Below are 23,630 nucleotides of genomic sequence, written 5' to 3' on the forward strand. Positions count from 1 at the left end.
ACAACAGCTGTGCATGTCAGGCTTTTCTTCTTTCTCTTCCCAAATCCTTCTAGCAAATATCAAAAAGTGCTGTTAGTGGCTGCCACGAACGTCGGCCATTTACCACCATCCACTGGAGCGTTTGCACAAGGAGCGTGAGCCACCATACCACATTTTTTAAAAATCCACAGCAGAGACCTACCTGCTCCTCGTGGTCTTCTGCCTGCAGAGGAAGAAGCGCTATTTAAGGGACCCCTCTATTAAAAGTATCTAGAATCAGACAATCCGAAAGATCGGGGAGGGGGGGGGAACATAACAATTTCCTCTACACTTTTATCAGTGTTTATCTGCACACTGTCCAATACCTTATGCTTAGTCATGTTCATTGTTGCCATGGCTAGTCAATCTGCTCTAACTGCTGGATTTATGGGTCTTTTGTATAGAAATTGGGTCAACATTCCCTAAGAAAAGGCCCATGAAATACGATTTTATTATTTAAAAAATAGTTGAGGACTAAGGGACCAAAGCAAAATCTCAGCTTCTAAATTCTCTGATTTTGCATTAGTAGCATCTGTCTTTTTTGTTGTTTGTAATGGGCTTTCTCTAATTTTATAGTGAAATTAAATTATCTACTGAAAACCAGAGTCTAACCAGTTCAGACTTTTTTCATGCTGCAGTAGGCAGAAATCAGCCAGGGGACACTGATTTTTTTTTTTCCCCAGTTTATCAGCATTAGATTCGACTGTATAACTTTGACCATTTAACTGCTCAAGAACATTTAAGTAAGGCAAGCAAACAGCTTGATCACAGTGTACTCAACTTACCTCTTCAGGATCTAGCTTTACACTCTGACTCTCTCCTCCTGGTTTTCCATTAGTGAATCATATTAAGCATGCTTAGGAAGCAAACTAATTTGTTTTGCTACAAATCTATGAGGTGGATGCTTTCCCTAACCTGACAGTTAAAAAGGCAATTCAGAATTTTTTGTTGGGTCTGAAACGAAGAACGTTTTTTGGCCCAAGCTGGTGACACAAAAGAGGTAACAACTGTATTTTACAACTTGTCCCATCTTGATTTTAGGCAATACAGTAATTATATTTTCCTACATTCTTTCCAGCAGCTCATGCAATAAAGTACTAGATGTTCCCATGATATTCCATGTTTTTTATATAAGCAATTCCATAAGTGCTGTCTCAGTAAGGTCTTGTTTTTATTAAGCATTTGTTGTGGTATTGTTCAGCTGTCTCTGGCACTCATCTGTGGTACATAAATGGAGCTGGAATGAATTCAATTCAGGTAAAAGACTAGATCTACAATGGTAAGTAAGGCACAGTATTTCATTGTTTATTCTTACATGCCCTATTTTTTCAAAGAAATCTCTGGATCTCATGAAGAGTAGGCATTTACATGTTAAAAACAGAAGGGTAGATACTATAATGAATTTAAACTTAGTTACTAGTTTATTAGTTCTCTTTTGCAGATGCATTTAATAGTTGTTCTGTGACTGCAGGTCTGATATACACTGACCATGTATATTTATACTGATACCTATTCCTTTTTTCTTAACCTGACCTGGTAAGCGTTTCTCCATCACAACTCACATTTGCAGTTGAAACTCTATAGAGTGTTTGTCTCCTGAATTTGATTTTATTTGTATATCTCTGCTTCTAGAAACAGAAAATGTAGAAACAGCAGAGCACTGGGCAACCAGGCTGATAGTTTCTCAAAGTCTTCAACTCCCATTTTACTGTGTAGTACCAGTTAGACACATTTACATTTAGGCTACTGAATTCTGGTTGCTGTGGCAGCTGAACAGGTTATCAGACCTATCTCTGTCTTCAGCCATGAGAAAAAAGGGACTAAAGTAGCCTGATGATAGAATACAGTGATACAGGAAAGCAGGACACAGGAAGTCCTCAACCTGCAGATACTTCTTCAATTACTTTTTGCAGGAGTACAGGGCATTTTGTATTTCACAGGGCTTTACATAGATTTTAAATGCATGGGTCTCAAGGCAACAATTAACAGCACCACAGATGTGATGAACACCAGACAGTTTAAAACTATCACTGCAATTAATTGCTGCTGTTGTCCCTAGTGTACCCAAGAGAGCAGAAGACAGGCAAAGTCACTCAAAAGCCTTTGGAAGTGCACTTTTTGGAAGACAAGTATGAGATTGGGGGGGGGGGGGGGGGGGTTCTCACAAAAACCCGTCAGTGTGGGTGTGGGGGGATGTTATTCCCAAGTCACCTGGATTTTAAGGTTGATTCTTGTAAACTAAGACACTTCAGTTTCCCACTAGTGGGTTGCAATCATCTTGTTGACTTCGAAGCTTTTTCTTGAAGATGGATATCGACGTGGACGGTTGGTAAAATATACTCCAGATCTCTCCAGCAGAGGTAACCTCACTGGAATCTTCTGTTTCAGTTGCAGATGGTATCTGATGGGATCTAGGAAACAAGTGTTAATTCACTGCGAGTGTTAAGGTACTTGGGAATGCTGCTGTTACTAGTCAGTTTCCACTAAATCTGTGACACCTTTTCTTTCTAGCTGCTGCACAGTTATATAGGGTTTTGGAGTGTTTGTTGGTTGTTTCTTGACCAAATGAAAAGTTAGGCATTCTGTTGCTCGAATAGTTGCTACAATATATAGCAACAATATTAAGAAGCCTGTACGTATTCTATTACTAATTGCCATGAATATATATAAATTTCCTTGTATATTTAAGCCTGTTTGTGGTATGTAAATACAATATTCAACCTTTATGATTCACTGATAACTCGCCCATCATTTTATTCAATGAATGTCCATCTAGAGGACATAAAAATTACTTGGTATAACTGTAGAGAAATACAGTAATAACATTATGTTGTTTTTATTAATAGGCAAAAAACTGGCTAAGTGTCAATACAGATTTTCATTGTTGTGATTCTTTTTTGAACCATTTTCAATATTTCAGTAAAAGACAGTAAGTATTAATTATCCTGTATCTAACTCTTTTCCCCAGTTCCCTGTGCTGCGATGAGGTTTTATTTTTTTTCCCACAAAGTATTACCATAATTTGACCTCTTCCCCCCAATGCCAGATGACTGTTACCTCTTCTTCTTTGCTGTATAACATCACGCAGTACGAGAAGCCTTTTTATTCCTTAAAATACAAATCTTGTCAAAACAAGACCAAAATAAATATTCCAGCAGCAAATGCTATCCTAACAGACTGGAAAGTTCCAAAAATGTGCTTATTTAGTACCTTTCATGAGGATACAAGTAAGTAAATATATAACTTAGATTTGAATGTGACCAATCTGACAGTATCATAAGGCAGAGAAATGTAGTGCATCAGGCTTGGTACAGAGCTGAGATGTCAGTTCTCCAGGCCAGTTTTGCTCCATACTCACCTCATGGTAATGTGGAGAAATATCTTTGCTATTACGGCTGTAATACTTAGGATGAGCAGTGCTGTGAGACTGTATATTGTCCACTCTGTAAGAGAGGAAAGGGAGAGGAGAAGTTTCCAGTTCCTTCCTTTACTTACAGTTTTTAAAGTAAGAATATTGCCAAAGGAAACACATAGCCTTCTAATGTGTTATTCAAAACTGTAATTTAGATGTGCCTTACACCTTTAAGTGTTTTCTGCAAAGGCTGGCAGAAACTGTGTAACTCTCAATCAGAACTGGTTTTTCGCCATACATGCCTGATCCCTACAAAATTGAAAGCTGGGAAAATCAAAGCATATACCAGTAAAATTATTTAATCTCTAGGAAAGGAATCAAAACTGGGAGAAAAAATTAAAAGCAGACTAAAGAACATAATAGAATATATGCTACCAGTAGTGACTCTCTATTTGCAAGGAGATGGCCTGCTTTTATATCAGTAATTATGCAAGTAATCACTAAGTATAGGTTGGTTTTTTTTCCATTCTAGAGGCTACCAAACAGGTGATCAGTATTTGTAATCCGCTATTTTATTATCTTACACTGACAGCTCTTGGTCATTCTATTTTACATTTCAATTTAGTTCTGGCTGTCCCAACAAATCAAGCAGGAATAAAGGAACAGCCTGGCACATTGTAACATTTGAACTATTTGAGAGACTTGGGCTCCAAGTGACCTGATTTCTAAATCATTAGATCATGTTTTCATTTGGAGTTTAGTTCTCTTGCAGTGGGAGTCTACAGCAAGTCAACATGGGAAAAGGAATGGCACTAGAAAGTAACTAACTGTGACGTATTTAGCACACAGCCTTGCAAGGGCCTTGAATTATTAGAACTGAATCAAGGCAGTCACCTTCAAAAGTCCTGAAGCTCAAAGCAGGAAAAAAATGAAGTGTAGGTTCCCTCTCACCCAGTGCCCCTTCCTCAAAGCATTGACTGTTCATCAGGATTTTAACAGAATTGTCCTAACTGCATAAAATCCAAGGATGCAGTTTCATCTTGGGTCAATATGCCAAAGCTAGTGGAACACTAGGCAGCTTAAATGTAGCTGTGGTAACTCAGGCACAAGCCTGAGTCTAGTGCCAGAGTATCTCCCCAGAATCCTGAGCATGTTCTGCATCCTGGATAGTTTGGTATATGCAGCTCACATGCAGTCATGTCCTTATGCTTCAGGTTTGGAATGCAGACAGCTTCAGGACTACAGAACTATTAGAGTGTCCATAGTGGGATCATGGCCCAGCTTCAACAATATCTAAATGCAGATACCTAGGGTAGTTGAAAGACAGGAGAGGCCAATAGTGATATTCACCAAGAGTGCATTTCTACTCTTCAATTATTTACAACTCAACAATTCCCTGAATGGTATCTTGAAAGCGAGCTCTAGACATGTAACAGTTCTCAGTGGCATCATCCCTACACCCATTAACTTTCTTCATCCTTGTAGAGCCCTCTTTATATTATTGCTGTAGTTTTTGTGAATTGATGTAACTTGGACACATTCCCCCACTGAGACTCTTCAAGGCTACAAAAGCTTGCTCTTTTTTCAGTGCCTTTTGCCTCCTCTATGGTATGCACTGGTTACTGAAGCTAACTCTAGTAAGGAGGCTGCTTATTACCTGCTTTCACTCACAACGAGTCAGCATCTTCATAGTATTTCTAACTGATTTAGGCCAAGAAGTGAGTTTTGAAAAGTCATGAGAGCAGCACAGTTAGTGGTAATCAGACTAAATAAAAAATCATCTATTGGTAAGAGGCACAGTGGATCAGATTATGTAGTGCAGGAGGCAAAGAAAATAGTAACTCTAGATTATGCCTTGGCAAAATGTTTTTCCCGTTTCCACATTTTCTTGTAATATTACCAGGCATGGAGCTACTGGGATGACTTGGGCTGGTTGTGATAACATAAAGTATCTTTGATGACCGGGCTGCATTGATGCTGAGATTTCCTTGTTCATTTATCTTCTCTGAAAAGGTCTGATTCATTGGAATCTTGTTTTGATGCACATTGTCCTTCACAGCTGAAAACATGAGAGTATGATTATTATTATTTCTTAAAAAGTATAGTTGGACTTTATTTTATGCTTGTAAACAGCTGTCTGGTTTACTTACAGATCTCCAATAATCAATTTATGCCTGATGCCAGAAAAAGCCTGTACTTCACCAAGCTGGGGTTCTCCAAATTTTTCTGGAAGCTACTCTTCATCATAACAGTAGGTACAACTGAAGGACTAAAATGTTTTCTTCTAACAGACTGTTGTGAAGATCCAAGATTAACAAAGATGCAGGTAGACTACTTTTTTTGTTTTGTTTCAGCTTTGTCATTTTCCATCTGTTTTGACAGGTATGTAAAAGATTGAATTTTTTAAAGTTATATTTGGCTATTTTATGATATGGCTGACTGGAGTGTTCCAAACTGAGTGAAATTTTAGTAAAGCTTTTACCCACTGAGCAGTGGCAACAAGATAGAAGAAACACCCATGGATGTGGAAGTTAAAATATTTGCTCTTTTTTTGCCAATTCAGAAATCTTTTATGTGAATTAAATGCCTTAACAGCTCATTGAAAGGTAGAAACAGCAAAGTTGGTCTCTTACCTCTGTATCTGATAGCAAATCCCTGGGCTTGATTAATTTCATCTGAGAAAAAGTACAAAATGACAAAATCCAAAGAGATGTTAAATGTCTGGGGAGGCCGGTTCTTGCCATTGAAACGAGCTAGAACATGATAGGTGTAGCCATCCAGCAGTTCCACCATATCTGTAGCATCTTTGATTTCAAAAAGGGCAAAGCTGAAATGGATTTGAGATGCTCCTGGAACTTGTATGGTCCAGTAACAGACTTTGCCTGTGCCGTATGTGTCAGGAAAATCTGGGGAATAGATCACAGCTGTGGCAGAAGTGTAATTCCCTCCACATGCACCAATAAGGGCTGTGAAAAGAAGAGGAGAAGGAGCTGTGTTAACTGGTTTATAGCAAGTTTTGTTTAGTTTAATAAAAAAGCCCAAGTTGGTATAGATTGAGATTTTATTTGAGGTGCCTCACTTGATCATGTATCTACCCTCTGGTAAGATCAGTTCCGAAGGAGTCTTTCCGTGACATACTGTTTGTGACAGCTGAGTTAGTACCATCTGGGGGGAAGTAAGAGACAACCTCTACAGCATGAGCCAGTTGCCTGAGCAGGCATAATTTCATAGGACTATTTCACATTATTAATGGATATGACTTTTATGCTGAAATGGAAAGCAGCTTTATTTTATACTGAATTGAGGTGTTTTGCTGTTTTGTGTGCAGCAGTTCTCACCGCATTTAAACCCTTTTCCCTAATTTGCTGAACATTTGAGGCCTCTCCTTTGGGAAAAACTGCTCCTGTTTCAATACTTACTGTCAAAAAGAATGACTCTGCCATCCCCACCACAAGGCTGAGTATGGTCTCCAAAGCAAACACTGTTGCATTCCGTACTGGCTGCCTCCCCATATCTCCAGTAGTCAGGATTATTTCCACAGAAACAAGCATAACCTGACTCCATGCCTGCAAACTTTGACAACAAAGAAGCATAAGGAAGGGAAGGATAATATTTAAAGGAGTGACAGCAGGAGGTTGTATGAGCAAGAAAGCTGGCAGCAGCGTATGTGTGTTTTGGAGAAGTACGATTAGTCAGAGGTCCCACCACAAACTGGTTTTGTTTGAGCTGTCAGGATGCTACTTGAGAGAGATCTAACGGAGGGCCATTAGGGCACCCTATCACTCATAACTGCAGGAAGCAAGCATATTTTGTCCTGGCATCCTGGCATTATTCATTGGTCACTTGCCCAAACTGCTCTGGATGCAGAGAGAGGGCTAGGTCCCTGGAACAGAGGAAGACCTTAGACCTCCTAAAGGTTTTAAAAAAAAAGTGGGGAGGTGGCAGGGAAATACGATGAAGAGCTCTGCATATTGCTATCTTCTGTCTTTGAATATATCTTGTAAATGTATTTCAAAGAAATCACCTTGAATTGTTGACTTCGACAGGAACTGATGCATGTTTGGATAGTAAGTTTATTGGAGGTCTCGCTGGTGCCAGTCAAAGGTGGTGGCTCTCCATGGTCCTTGTAACACCCTAGATTCCCCGGCACTGGCAAGAATAACAGACAATGGTCATTCTAAAGGTGTGCCTGGAAACACCCAAGACACAGACCACTTTATGCACTACCTGGCTACTAGGCAGCTCTCTGTATGTCCTTGTCTTCATTTTGCAGTATGGGAAATGTTACTCTATGCTAGATCCTTGTCATATTTTCTAAACATGTCCAGGGATAAATGACAGATAGTGAAATAGCGTCGTATCTTCTTAGCAATACACCTGCAATACTCTGTAGTTGGTTCCTGTAAGCCACAGTAATACAGTCAAGGTAAAAACCTGTTTGACTTCTCCTGATAGAGACAATTACAAAAAAAACCCTGGCGTTATTATGTGGGTTCAAAAGTTTTTTGGAGGTTTTAAAGTATGACCACGCATATTCTAACAATGTAAAATCAATACTGTGATTTCAGTCTGAGCTTCAAAACAATGACATTCTGGAAATTTTCTAAACAGGATATTTGAGAAAGGAAACCTAAACTCTTTTAGGATGGAGTTTAGCAAGTTTTATGGGAGGGACTATATACTTACATAGGAGAATTTCTTAATACTTAAAACTCAAATTTTGGTATGAATGCAAAGTATCATATTTTTTGGTATGTACAAAGAGACTGAAAATGAGCAATATTACTTAAGAAACATCTAGTTATAGTGTAAGAATCAACATTTCACAGCTCGCTGGTCAGTATGGGAGGTCAGAAAGTTTTCCCCCTTCAATGCATAATCTGTCCTCTGCTTTTGTTTTGTTTTGTTCTTGCACTTTTCATCAAAGCACTGAAAGTTAGACATGACTACTAGAGGGAGGATGTGGGGTATGATATAATGCTGTGCTAATGGCATAAAATTACCCTTTGCCTACTTGTCATATCTGCTCACATACTTGGAATGAATCTGTTACCAGCTCATTGGTCAGATAGTTATTTCTGTGCCAGATTGACGAGGATTATTTTTTGTTCACTTCCACTGCTCCGTATAACATGTGATGCGGTAAGAGACTGTAAGAGTTTGACTTTCTCAGTCATTTGTTATTCCAGTACCCAGTAAACTCTGAACTCTCACTACTGTCCCACAGCACTGGTCCAGGTTTTTGATTTACCAGTAGGATTTTGGGTTGGTTTTTGGGTTTTGGTTTGGTTTCTTTTTTGGGGGGTGAGGGGTAGGGGGATGCAGGCTCTGATTGATGCCTGTTAGCATGTGGATGAGCTCCTTTGGGGCTCCTTTAGAGCTAGTCATCTCTTGTACAGGTGGCTCCTTTCTCTATCAGATACCCCATGTGTTAGTAAACTGCTTCTGTATTATTATACTATCACATAAATACCGTAGGAATGCAATGATGGGGTTTGTACTGAGAAGTCTTGTATAGTAGTCCTGAAAGTATCTCTTCACTGGATTCTGAAAGGCCCATTTCTGGGATTTCTGATTCATGTCCATGTGCAGCAGCTGTTGAAATAATGTCTTGAATTCAGAATTTCTATTTGTCTAATCTTAACAAAAATGGGTTAGTCCTTATTCTTTTGGAATATGATATGCTAAGCTTGTAAACTGATGTCAGTTTACTGTAAAAATTGGAATCATCCTGACATCTGGAACAGTCAATAGGTCTATCTGAGTTCCTGCTCCCAGGCTTAGGCTATGTTGCCTATGGCAGCTTCCTTATTTTGAGGAAGAGGGTTAGCATATCTCTTAGTGACCAGCAAATATACTGGTGTGTATATGATTATACTCTTAAGGAGTATGATTACAGTATTATAAAGAAGAATTAATGAAGTTGGGAAGAAAAATCATATTGTATATTTTCATAATGTAAACTGAATTTATAATGTATAATTTTTAAGAATTAGATGTTGCTTGAAATATTGTTCATAAAATAATTTTCTGAGAATGACACAATTTAAATTATAAACGCTTGCATGGGATGATGGCTTTCATATGCCCTGCAGCAACGTGCATATGAGTACTGAGACTTCAAGTTACAGCCTGATTTAACATACTTCTGGAAATCCCCATTTGCAGCCCCACCCCAGCTGAATACAGCTGGGCAGATAACTCTGAGAGCTCAGTTTTCTCTACAGTGCATGATTTCACTACCCTGAGAAAGCTTCATTTTCCTTGGAGACCTGGGATTTCCTAAAAATGCTACTCTTTCTTTCTTTCTCTCTTTTTTTTTTTTCTTTTTGAATGTAACCTTATTGGTGAGACCCTTCAACCTTTTCTCCGGAGGATTAGTACTTCAATATGTTCCACACTGAAGAACCAGACTGAGTAATTTAAAAGCTGCTTACATTGTGTAACTTAATCAAGCCTACTATTTGGGTAAAGTCTAATTAGTCTTTCTGGTGTCCCAACAATATTTTAACTTTCTCTTCTCTAGCAAACAAAATTAGTGTCCTGTGATTTGGAATAAACAGAAGAAGCGTCAGTGCCCAGCTCTCCAGATAACTTTGATATGAAATCAACAAACGACAGCTGAAGGTGAGCTGAAGGATATTTGCTCACCTAAAAGCACTTCATAGTCCCACATCAAATATGTAATTAAACACTCCTCTGAACTGGGACAATACACATACAAAAATTTACTCCTGTACATGCATATATGATTTTGATATGTCATCTCTTCCTATGGCTACTGATGGCTGGTCCTAAACCTGAGACACCACTTAATTGCTACTGAAGGGTACAAAGTACACAGTGTAAGTGTAATAGCACAGGGGAGATAATTTGTAATCCGAGTATGAGACGATCTAATTGGCAAACAGTTTTTATATCAATCAGATGCGCAGTGATGAAAAATTACTGCTTTTCAACAATATTTTTAGTATATTGGAATAATATGCTCCTCTTTCATGCTTTATTGAACTGGATCAGGATGTATGCATAGGAAGCCACCCATATAAATCTAAACAAAGACGCTGTACAGTTATGTATGTGGAGCAGCTCTGCAGAAAAGGCCCTTGAGGTGCTGACAGACACTGAGCCAGGAGAGTGCCATGCAGAAAAGGCCAACAAGCCAGTATTAAGATGAGCACAGCCAGAGATCAAGGGAAGTGAACTGTTCCTCTACTTGTTAGGACCACATCAAGATTACTATGTCCAGTGCAAGAAAAACATGTAATTGTCTGAAGCGAATTCAGCAGAGAGCCAAGACGCTCAGAAGGCTGGAGCACTCGCCCTGTGAGAAGAGGCTGAGGTACTGGTGCTTGTTCAGCCTGCAGAAGAGGAGGCTCCGGGCACTCCCTAGCAGCTTTGCAATGCCTACATGGAGGTTGTCACAACAGTGGAGCCAGGGTCTTCACAGTGATGCATTTTGGACAAGAGGTAATGAATGACCTTAAGTTGAAACATGAGATGTTCAGACTGGATACAAGGAAAATCGTTTCACCATGCTGGCAGTCAAGCATGGGAACGAGGGCCAGAGAGGGAGTGCACTGCAGCCCTGGAGGTTCTCGTGGCCTGACTTGATAAACGTGGTCTAATCTGACAAACTCAATAACTTGGTCTGATCTCGGAGCTGGCCCTGCTTTGTACAAGGAGGCTGGAGTAGATGGTGGCCTGAGGTCCCTTCCAACCTCGGGTATCCTACAACCTTGTGTGTACCTCTGTGTCTGTGTGTGTATACACACACACATATACATATATGTAAAGCAATGAAGAATCAAAAGTATTTCTAGATAGGTAATGACTGTTTAGTTACTCTGAGCTTCAAGAATTTTCAAAATAATCTTTTGCCTTCATTTGCTCTAGCTACTAAAGAAACTTGGCAAAACTGAGATAGTCAATTACTGTTCATGCTGATCAGTGATGCATCACCATTACACTGTCTTCACCCATTTGTTCTCTTGTGCTTAAAATGTCACCTCTTTTAAGCAAGCATGCTATTTTTCTTTCAAGCAGCATCTGACATAACGATGTCTTGGCAAACACCAGAGCTTCTGCATATTACACATTAAGGCACATGTACTAAATCATGGAATTAATCCTTTTTCAAATCCATATTCCAGCTATGCTCATCCATGTGTCTTTCAAAAGACTCCTAGCTTTTTGCAATGGTAGTCTGCACCAGTATGCCGTCTCAAATTGTGCAAGCTACTCCCTTTGTTCTTGTGTTAAAACGTAGACAAGTCAATCTTAGAGTGATCGATACAGCTCTGTACAACTTACCTGGCTCTGCTATTTAATACTTCATCAGTATTTCAGTCAACTTTGCTACATGACATACATGCATACAGGAAATCTGTTTATGTAAGAGACTCATGTGGGCCACAAACATGGAGATGCAATTAAGTAAGACTGCAAGCCTTTTACATTTTGGGAGCATAAGTTATTTCCTTTGAATTTCAAACTAACCTCATTAACAAAGAGACCAAAAAAAAAAAATTAAAAATGTCAGGAATAGCTGCAACATTGCAAACAAACCATCTAAAGCATTCATTTCTGAATTCTCCATGTGAGATGCACATGTTCTCTCAGGACTCAGTGCTGCCTTCTTGCCTTTTGTTTATGTCCACTCCAGGCTGCCTAGCAGACAAGCCATTAAGAGAAGGAGAGGAAGAAAAGGGAAGACTAAGCTCCTACTGGGGTAACTACCACTGTCTTCTGTAATTATGCCCATCCATTCTCATCTAACATTGCTAAATTCTGTGTAGCATGTTTACACATGCAGAATGCTAGAACACATTTCTGAATTAAGTGTTATGTTTAAGTATTAGTGAATGAGACACATGATATAATCATGTGAAATCATCATCATAATGAAAAATTCTTAACTGTAGATCCTTAATTATTGTAACAGTGAATCATTGCATGCATATTTCTATAGGCAATCAAGATGCTTCATGTTGTTGACATTGTAGTGGTGTATGTGAGTATAGTTTATAAGTAAATTATGCTCCAGATACTTTTCTTTTCTAGTAGTAAATATAATTATGGAAAAGAAGCTTACGTAAAAAACTTTCTTTTACTTCTTGAAAAAAATTCAAATAGCATTTCTTTACACAATTGCTTTCTTGCTCACAAGAACTCAGTTTTGTATTACGCACTTCACAAGTTGTTTTTGATGGTCCTATGATTTAGCATCATGCTTATTGAAAACAGAAAATCTGGTAAAGAATAAAAGGTTTGGGTTTTGTTTTGGTTTTTTGGTTGTTTTTTTTTTACTTACACAGCTTCATGAACCATGAGGTTTGTATTAAGACTTGGATGGGCTTGCAGTGTACAGTTTGTTCTAAATTGCTGCAATTCCTTTTTCTAGTATCCAGTTTCAGTGCAGTGCTTGAAGCAGCTGCTACTGGTCAAAAGGACATTTTTTAAATGTAAGTCTGGATTATCTGTGCAAGTAACTGTCCAAGTTTAAATCCTCTGCTCCCCACCACAGAGAAAATGAGTGAGACTGCTTTTAAAAGGATCCTTTGTGTAGAACAAATGGAGTGGAGAGAATTTGCCTTTCAGCTTTTTTACTGGTGCCATATACAGAGAATTTGTTAATATCTGTGGTCTTTAAAGAAAATGCAAATTCTTCCATTTTAGACCAAGATAAATTTCTTAATTAGGAGGGTCATGTTTCCTAAATACAACCTGGTATATCAGAAAAATAAGAGTAAGACGTCCTCTGAACAACGAGTACTGGAGCGCTAAATGATTTTGTGTTATTTAAATTAGACTTCTTAATCTGTATTTAAGTCTAGGTAAGTCCCCTGACTTAAGGTCACACATGTATTTGTTTGCCTAGCTTGAAGAAGTGACTCACTCACGTTCCTAAAAAAAAGAAAACTGTGAATGACGTAAAAAAATCTCTTTAGATCCATTTTTCTTTGTTTGGTTTGTTTACTTTACTTCAAGTAAGAAATATACTTCTTCCAATTGAAAGTATGCCTACATAAGGACAACTGCCCTGATGCTTAACAGCAAACACGTAAGTTATCTGTTAGAGAGTACTTGCACAGAAGTTAGGAAAGCAACTAAAGGCATAAACTATTAGACCTACTAAAATGTGTAGTTATGGTTGGTTGTTAACATGAAAAATTGGAATATCTTTTTAATATTTAGGCATATTTTAAATAATGTGATTCTTAGAAGTTTATGGCTTAGGTTGGAGGGACCCTAAAGCTCATGTAGTTCCAACCCCCTGCCACAGGCAGGGACACTTTCCACTAGAGCAGGTTGCTCCAAGCCCCTGTGTCCAAACTGGCCCTTGAACACTGCCAGGGAGGGGGCAGCCACAGCTTCTCTGGGCACCCTGTGCCAGCACCTCAGCACCCTCACAGGGAAGAGCTTCTGCCTAAGATCTGCCAGAGGGGAGGCTGAGATGAGGTTAAAGCCACTCCTCTTGCCCTGTCCCTACAGGCCCTTGTCCAAAGGCCCTCTCCAGGTTTCTTGTAGCCTCTTTAGGCCCTGGGAGCTGCTCTAAGGTTTCCCCAGAGATTTCTCTTCTCCAGGCTGAACAAGCCCAGCTCTCTCAGCCTGTCTCCATAAGAGATGTTCACCAGCTCTTGGAGCATCATGACAAAACCTCCACATTTTGGACAATTAAATAATGTGATGCATTAGAAATATTAAATACCAGAAGGAAGCTTCAGGTGAATAGCTTGGGAATTATGGTTTAGTGTGACATGTCCCTGCCCAAGGCAGGGGGGTTGGAACTAGATGATCCTTTCCAACCCTAACTATTCTATTCCATTCCATTCTATTATATTCTATTCCATTCTATTATATGTTAAAATATCCAAGTCCAGTTTGTGGTTCCACAGCAATGCTAAGTATATGCACCTGTGAGCAACAGAATTCTAGACCAGAGCTCCCATATACCAAACAAATACTCATCTTTTCACTATGTCCTCTCACACTGTATTTATTTCTTCCAAGCAATTCTGTGTATGATGTGTTATACACATTAATGCCATCATTTCACAAGCTAATTGTAAATGATGGACATGTGTACCTTGTAAAAAAATTAATTTCTAATTTCCTATTCATTTTTGTCCTCTAGATTTTAATAAATGAATGACATATTTTTATGGATTGAAAATACTAGCAGTACTCCTTAAATTTTGAGTAATTTTCTGTCTGGTATTATTTGTAAATAATATAATCCAGTAATTCTGATACGAGATCAAAAGGATAGCAATGGAGGAACGATTCGGTAAGCTTGACCAGAGACCCATTTAAAATATTGCTTAGTCTGCAAATGAAAATAAGCTGATTGGCCTTATCCTAGTTACTGTTTGAAAATCAGTACCCACTGTGGTGTAACTGCCAATATCTGTTCAACAGAGATGCAGGCCTAAAAAAATTTCATGGTGCTCTTACTTCGGCAGGATGGAATTTCACAGTATTTCCAATATATTCCATCCTCATGTTCTGCAATGTAGCACCATGGGCTGACATCTCCATCAGGGTTCCTAAAAGAGAAGAATAGTGAGTGAGTGAAAAGTCATCAAGTATTCTCAAAAAACCCACATAAAAATCAATTTTATTAAGCTTTGGTGTCATCACTATTCTTGCTCTAGCAATTAATATTTAATTTGTTGGACTGACTTACCAAGAAAAATGCAAAAGTGGTCAGGAAGCTCAGATCACTGGTTATTACAGCACACAGCAAGCATAAAATGCTAGCAGCGTCTAAAACTTAACTGCTTTTTTCTTCGAGTATAAAAGGTGCAGAGCTATTTCTGGGCAGTACCGAGAGAGGAAGATCATGTGTACAGGTTCTTTAGACTCCTAAACTTGATTTCTGCCTTGGTACAAAACAGTCCAGACTCCAAGTTTCTCTATGTATGACGAAAAAAAATATTTATCCAATCAAGTCTTCTATGAAAGCCTCAGGTCTTGTCTTCCTTTTCAGTAAAGCTGAGTAAATCTGTTCCAGTGATCTGATATATTGATGGGTAATTCCTTATGTGTCCATGATTGTTCTTTGCTGTTGTGCAGCATCATTTACAAGTGTATACCTAATTAGTCATTAGGTTATTTAAAGTTTCTTTCTATGTACAACTTGAAAAAGTATTTGTATTGAAAAGATCAATTTAAGAAATTAACTTGTAATTTTGGACAGTCAGGTTGAAATAAGACCTTTTCTTGTTAACTAGGGTCAAGTACAAACTTTTTATCATGTACTTCGGCATGAATTCTATGAAGACACCCCCCCTACACTGAAGTGTCAGTTCAGCTGCATCTTGTCATTTGGGCACATTAACAAGTCTTCGTGGGAGATCCAATTTGAGAACTGCTGGGAATCATTTTTCATCAAATAACAGAATGCTGAAGACAATTGGTGAGTTAAGTTCAATTTAGCTGATTAAAATGCTGCTGTTGAGCTTTCAACAGACTAGTGGACGCAGAAGACTTTTGTGTGAGGAACTTAGGTGTAATGGCAGAGCTTCCAGTGGCTAAAGAAAGTAGAAAGCTAGTATCAAGGAAAGCTTGTACTCGGAAATAACACAATTCTCTTTGGTTTCATGCCCACAGGAAACTTTGCGTTTACACTTGCATGACAGAAATCAGATGTCTGAAACTGAACCATGGTAATGGCACTCCACATATAAATGCCTTAAAATGCAAGGAAATTGCAGAGAAATGTGATGAATGTAGTTAGAAATCTTTGCCTTGAACCTCAAAAGTGCACACAACTAGAAAACAAGCGAGTGTCTTTCAGAATCTCCAAAAACTTCAGTCTGCATAATTCTGTTATGGCTAAAATTAAGTTTAGTGGAACATTATGAGGCATTTCCATCTTAACAGGGTGTCTTGCAGTAAACAAAGTATTCCAAGTAAGGACCACCCATGGAGAAATAACATGCTTCTGATTAATGCTGTAAGTGTAAAATTAGATTATTCAAATGTTGTTCTTAAAATTGAGCCTCAAAGGATCGTAGTAGGCTTTAAAAAAGCCCTGTGAGAAGGGAAGATCAACTTGTCCATTGTCACCAAGCAAATGAGTGGCAGAGAAACAGCTAAAATAGTGGTATCTTCACCCACAAAGCACTGACAAGATTTGCAAGCTAAAGATATGCTCTGACATTCTTAAAACAGTGACTTTCCAAGCTTTTTTTTCTTTTTTCTTTTCCAACAGAATGTGAAGTTGAAAAGCATTCATTCAGTAGGATCATCATTATCATCATTCCATGCACCTGTGAGAATACTCCTGGGCCAAGTGATATAACAAAGAAGGAAATGGCTAACCTTCCAGTCAAACTTCATCTCAAAGAGGATAATCTAACACCCAGTAGATTGAGGTTAAAAAGCTGTATCTGATAACCAAATAATTTCCCAGGCTTACATACCAGATTATAGGCTTTTTGCTCCTCTTTTGCTGAGTAAAGTGAAACTCTAGTAAGGATAACTTGAATACCTGGATAAACATTGTTTGTTATGCACATTTTTTCATAGCTTGTACATGTTTTGCTTTGTATTAACCTAAGCACTAGCCAGAGATGACTGCCAAAAATAAGACCCTGTAGGTACAGTCTATCTGGGATATTGCCACACAGCAACAGTCAAAATTACATTCTTGATTCTGCTGTTTGTATGAGAGTTAATTCAGTGGCCACTCACCTTTCTATAGGTCTATATTAGTATGTGTATTGAGAGACACATGTCATGAAAATTGTTATGCACTTGGTGGTGTTGGGCTGAGAGAAGCTGTGAAGTTGGTGTAAAATGTTTTTAATGGGAACAGCCCTTTCAGTGCTCACATGCTGATCTGCTACTAGACAGCTTGCTGGGTTTATTTGGCTTCCAGGCCATTTTCTCAAGAGAATGGCCAACTCCTACAGTGTTTCTTTTGTAGGTGGTATATTTTTTGTTCCTCTAAGATGCTGAACTGATTCAAAAAGCATCAATTCTGAACCTGGCAATAATGATTTCTCCTTCTATGGCTGAAAACAGAGTCCACCAGTGCAACACATTGAACAGTGTTATCTTGAAGCACTGATGCAGCCACTGGAAGAGATACCAAGTAAGTCTTTTTCTTCCCTACCCTTCACCAGTGTTCCCCACTGAGAAATACCCTGCCGAGTCACCAAAGACTCTGGAAGCACTACTGACTCCTTTCATCAATATGCTCATCTGTGTGCTGCATGTCACAAGATGTTTTTTCTGTGCTTTCGTACTTACACTCCTTTAACTGGCTGGTTCTGTCTCTGTCATATTTTCCTGTCTGTCTGTTTCTGATTAAATATGGTAAAGTTTGAAGGTGGCAACTGCATAGGCTCTATAAACCTAGGAAGCCTATAAACTGCCAAGTAAAAGTATCTTACAGAAGAATTGAGGTGTGGTTTGAACCTTCTCACAAAGGAGACATTGCTATGGCCCAGGTAACTCAGTTCTTAATTGCATGGGTTGAACGTCTCTGTCCCCATTACCCAGTGAGAGACTCCACTCAATTTTATACGCATCCTAGATGAGCTGATGATTATCACTGTTTAAGAAATGCATCTGTCAGGTTATGCCCCACCTATTTCCATAGCAAGTATAGATGGGTATAAAAACTTAGCTGGTCAGTCCTGCAAAGGTAAAACTGCATGTAACTTCCTGATGCACAACATCAGGGAGTTAAATGTTGCAGGGTGAAAAGAGTCTGCAGAGCCTAAGCATCTCTGAACTTAGGTTCTTATTTGGCTCCTGAATTCTGGAGTTCTTATTTAAGTTTCGCTCCAAGTTCTATCCACAGAACTTCTATCCCTCTTTAGAAGGCAAGGAAATGAAAGGGGATCTGCCATGGTTTAAGCTGGTGTTGTAACCACTGACACTTGAGCTTCTGAATTCAAGTAACAACTCTATGTCACTGAAAAGCTTATGCTGAGATTTTTTTGTGACTACATAACTTTAGCACAAAACTCAAACAGAACATAGAACAGAACTACGCTTGTGGGTGAGGATAAAAACCATAATGTTGCAGAGTCTCCCACAGACATTCACTAGTGCTCCTGTACTTCTGACCTGGATATTTTTTTTTGTTTACTTCCACCTTTTCATTTAAGTAACCTCTAGTCTTTCTTCATGATGCCAAATATAGGTTGGATATATAATATGGACTTTGGGTGAGAGCTGGGTTGATAAAGTTATTCTACTAATGGTGCTTGAAAATTCAGGGTACTGATTACAGGATAAACCAAAATCTATTAGATATCCATGGTTCTGACATTCTTCACTGCATGACAGGAAGTTTCCTAATTTTGTGTCAACTGTTTAAAGTAATACTGGGTATACAGGCAATGTTAGTAGCAGACAGATTTCTTACCTGCAGTAGTTATGCTCTCCAAGCCCTCCCTCCCCATTGGGATATTTCAAAGTATTATAAGGATGCTCAAAGGTCTCATTCCAAAAAAGACAAGGTTTCCCTGCATATTGGGAGGTCTGGTTCTGAGTGCCACGATAGTCAGCCCCATTTGCTGTGTAACATTCTGGGAAGAAATGGAAATGGAGAAAGAAATAATGTATGCAGGTTTAGTGTTTGGTTGTTCTTCCCTCACCCTCCACCCCCATCCCAAAAGATCATGTTTCCTTTCACTAACATGTTTCCTGAATTGTTTAGGGAACTAAAGGTGCTGCCTGGGATGTAAATTTTCTCTCAGAGTCAAACATCTATTGAAGAGATTATGATTTCATTACTTTACTAAACAATGTATGACAGGTCTGAAGAGTGGTTAATACAATTAACATGCACTTTCTGAATAAGCATACTGTATTTTTCACTGTTTTCCCCGTGATTTATTCATCGGGTTGAATCTGTAACTTGTTAATTTTCCAGAAATGAAATCAGATGATGCTGTTGGTCTGCCACATATCTGCACACTACCCAAAATCTCGTGCCAGTTTAATTAAAGTTGAGAATATCTATAGCTTTATAAAGTGAAAAGATTTGTAAGCATCGATCTTGCAAACATTTACATACTAATTTAGAAAAATTCTTAGGTGTTTTTTCCTGTGGTCTGAATTTCCTTAGAAAGGGACCTCCTTTGGTAGAGTACAACCATGATACTGTCATTTGCTACTAATGCATTTACGCTTTCAGGTTAAATTTACAGGTCAGTACTCTTCTGCCTCGCCCATATTTTCTCCCACTTATCTTTGTTTTCCTAATACTCAGCAAATTAGAAATCAAAGCAGAGAATGATTTGTCTAGTCATTAAAGATACCATCCCCTTCTCAACAGAGCTACAAATTTCATGCTGCCTGGCTTTGATATGTCTTATTATTGACATCTTCTGATCAAATTAATATTCATATGCATGAACAATTTTAGCTTTACTAAAAATGCAAAGCATTTGTTATTAAATTGTGCACTGTGAGGGTGACAGAGCAGGGGAACAGTCTGCCCAGAAAGGCAACTGTTGGAATCTCTATGTTCAAAGGCCATCTGGACATGGTCGTGGGCCGTCTGCTTTAGGTGACCATACTTGAACAGAAATCACCTAAATGATGAGCCCCAGAGATCATCTCCAACCTCAATTGTCCTGTGACAACCTTCCAAAAAAAAATCATTAAAATGTATCATAAATAAGTCTATCCTTCTTTATAATTAACACTTGGTAACATTAATCATCAATACATTAATTTAAAATTAGTATAAAAATACAACAGTCTATGACAGAATTGAAACTGCTGCATGACGCTGCTGTAAGCATTTCTATGTACTGAGCAGCATTACTGGGTAAAGTCACAAACACTTCCTCGTAACTGCAGAACTTTGTTTTACTTGCTGGTATTCTCTGCAGAGACCATGCAACCGCTGCAGAGATGTTCTACTGCTCCAGGCAAAGGGAGCATGATCTCAAGTGGAGCTGCTGATCTCAGTGTCCCTTATGAGGTACCTTACAAACAAGGCTAGAAAGACCTGTATGGCTGCAGTTGAAAGAGGTAAAAAAAACCAACCCACTCCTGGCTTAATCCTGATGTTAGAAGTACACCTTTTTTTGTATTTAGAAATACTGTGGGAGATGGGAAAACATATTATTAAAACTATGCCTTTGAAATAAGTTTAGTCTGGGCCCACAAATATCAGAATGGTGCAATTATAATGATTATTTCACAATTTTATTACACAGCAGATGAAAGCTGATGTTTCTGTGCCTTCACTGCACATCTTCATGCCTAGGCAAGTTAGGATTCTGTTAAATGGAATTTTGTTGCTGAAGGCACAAAGAAGAGGTGTCTGCACTGCCATTAATGTATACTGCTATCATCCATGGACAGAAAACCATCTAATACAACAAAACAAAGTTTCAAGTCCATACTCTTCCCTACTGTAATTTACCTGACTGCCTTAGCCATGCACGCAAGCTACATACATTTACCTGAAAACACAAATCTGAGTTTCCAGTATTGAGGCCACCACAGATATTTGGATAAGCATATGAAAAAAACCCCACCCCATTTTAGTGATCACAGTGTTGCAACTTTCTTAAATACCTCTTTTGCTTTGCAGTTAATGTAAGTTTTTCTATGTCACAGCTGAAAAATATAAGGTGATGAATTTGGCATAGAAGAGAGGAAAACATAAAGTGGACAAACAAAACAACATACAGTATAAAGAAGCAATTATGAAAAGTGATAAGCATATCCATAAAAGACATCGACTTCAGCTTCGTGCTATTATTTTTTTGCTTCTCACTTCTAATCAACAGCAATAGGTACTAACATCTACTTAGAAATGCAAGGAATGCTACAATACCTGAAGGTAATCTGGCACACGGACTAAACTGAAGTTAACATCAGTCCATTTTAGGATCTGCTAAGACTGGCCCATGTTCTAACTTGCAGCAGCAACTGCCTTTCATTTTCATGTCAGCTTTTTTTCTTTTTTTAATAGATTTTCTTCAAACTTCCTGGCACTACACTAGGACTTTGAGGACACTACACAAAAGGAAGAGTCAGAGCTCTTCATTCCTTTAGCTGTAGTTTTTTGTTTGCAAGACAACAAGTAGCTGTAACAGTGCCTCCTGTGTTCTTTTGTACTACTTTGGTAACAATGTGCCAGCTGAGCTGTAGTGGTTTTATTAGCATCTAGATGTGGAAGGAAGAGGCAGTAAGATACAACATAAAACCAATTATTGTCCCAGAAAAACTGAAATGGAAACTTTTAGTTTTGGAATTTAGCAGCTGTGATATAAAATACATACCTTTGTGTTACAGGGAATTTGCTAGGAAATTTTCATTTTGTTAATTACCAATAATAATTTTGCCATAGCACTAAAGCGCACTCTTTTCAAGTAGCTATTGGCATTTAAAAATCAGCTCCTCAGTTCTACGCTCTTTTACCTTGAACAATCAGCTTTGAGATCTGCTGAGATATACTTTGTACAGTTTTCTATAAAATTCCTAGTAACATGAAGACAGATCTCTCAGCATATTCAGTATCTTGGCAGTTAACAGCTGAATTCTTCTATTTATCACATAGTGATTTTGCCATATTTTGTTGCACAACAACCAAGACACTACCGTAGTGATCTCACTATGAAATTAATATTCCCAGTGTGTTAAAGGTGCAAAATGAATGTTTCATCTGCAGACAGACCACTGTCCTTTCCACTTTTAATCCATAGGCTGCACTTTGAAGACAAAGTCCTAAGAGATTTTGGAGGAGGTCAGAACCTCTGTCTTTCTTTTCATCTTGCACCACTGGTGCAATAATCCTGTGAAAAAAAGAGCTTAAAACAAAGGTCGGCCAGATTTGTCTGCACAAAACTCATTCAGAAGAGTTTATCTCACTAAAACAGTCAGAAAACAGTGGAGTAAACACTACTGGTAAAACTCAGGCTTACTCAAATTACCCGATTTCTCTTTGGTAGATTATGATCACGGAGAAGGCAGAGAAAAAAAAACAAACCAACCAACCAACCACCACCACCTTTCCTTTGCTGTTCTGGCACCCACTGGATCCAACTGCCTTACTTGGCTGATACTTCCATGTTACTTTAGGCTATGAAGCTCTTTGCTGGGAATCTGACTAACATCAGCACAGTGACTCAAGGAAATCAGTATAAGTTCTATGATTTCTTGTTTTGTAAGACTGGTACTATGACAGAGCTTGCACTATATCCAAGTCCTCTCCCAGTGGCAAAGACAGCAAGGGAAGAACAGGCACTTTGTGGAGGCTAAAACTGTCATCTTTCTAGAAGGCATCAGAAAGCTGCTATGCTTGATAGATTTGTCTCATGGTTTCTGTTCAAATACCCAAGGCTGAGTTTAAACTACGCTGTCAAGTGTAAACCTGTATTAAATCACCAGGGTTTTATACAGGACATGAAGAAAGCTGTGACAATTCAAATCTTGAAGTGTTCAACCTCATCGTATTTCTAACATCTTAGTCAGCTGGGTTTCAGACATAGCCTGAAGCAGAGGCTTGTGTCAAATCCATGATTAAAATCAATGTCTGTGATGATTTTGTTCTATTAACTGCCCAAGGACCCTGCTGCTTCTACTGTTTTGTAGGGATATCTGCAAACAGGATTAATCAGAGAGAGAATCACTGCAGTGGTTCTAGTCATGAAAAGCTGGAAGGTTCCAACAGGTCCTGTTCTGAATAATGCTTATGAGCCTCAGTGAGAAAACGCAGACAGCAGTGTGTTGCCAGGGCTGCTTCTGTTTTCAACATATCAGGTGCTGTGGTTGACAGAAAAATAACTCTTTTTAAAATAAATACTGAGACTAGATAAGTACGTATTGAGTGGCAACTACTAGAAAGAAAAAGCAAAAAATAAGCCTGGGGATGGTTGTCCATTATGAGTGAATGCTCAGTGTGTGATACAGGTTCACAATTAGGTTTATTAGAGCCAGATCAACATTTGGAAGATCAAACAGCAGCTGTAGTAGAAATTTTTTCCATCTGTCTCGGTTTCTTCTTCAATGTAGGGACCTTACAACGATCACTTACGCCTTTGTGCCTTTGTTACTTTGGGACTGTATGGCTGCCTGCACTCCACATGTGCCAGTTTAGGCACCACTTTAGGATCATTTGAAAAATTAAGGTAGCGCAGCATATAAGAACCTGACTTTTTTACTGAATGAAGCACTGATGATAAAACATTGACATTTCAGAGTCTCCATTGATTTCCAATGATTTTCTAAGATGTTTGCTTTAAGTTCTGGAAGCTACTCAGAGTGTTCACTA

The 23,630-nt window shown here is 38.6% G+C and overlaps 1 protein-coding gene across 1 annotated transcript; it reads right to left on the reverse strand.

The window, feature by feature from the left end:
• Positions 1 to 2,266: 2,266 nt before the first annotated feature.
• KREMEN1 (kringle containing transmembrane protein 1) lies at positions 2,267 to 18,921 on the reverse strand (the record flags this gene model as incomplete). The annotated part of the gene is made up of 8 exons (XM_010016124.1): positions 2,267 to 2,429; positions 3,377 to 3,461; positions 5,271 to 5,429; positions 6,004 to 6,336; positions 6,790 to 6,943; positions 7,395 to 7,519; positions 14,828 to 14,919; positions 18,759 to 18,921. Coding segments are annotated over 8 exons (1,274 nt in total), but the record flags the coding sequence as incomplete, so codon positions are not given.
• Positions 18,922 to 23,630: the final 4,709 nt, after the last annotated feature.

The sequence above is a fragment of the Nestor notabilis genome, unplaced genomic scaffold, assembly GCF_000696875.1.
Source record: "Nestor notabilis isolate BGI_N333 unplaced genomic scaffold, ASM69687v1 scaffold28716, whole genome shotgun sequence".
Lineage (NCBI taxonomy): Eukaryota > Metazoa > Chordata > Aves > Psittaciformes > Psittacidae > Nestor > Nestor notabilis.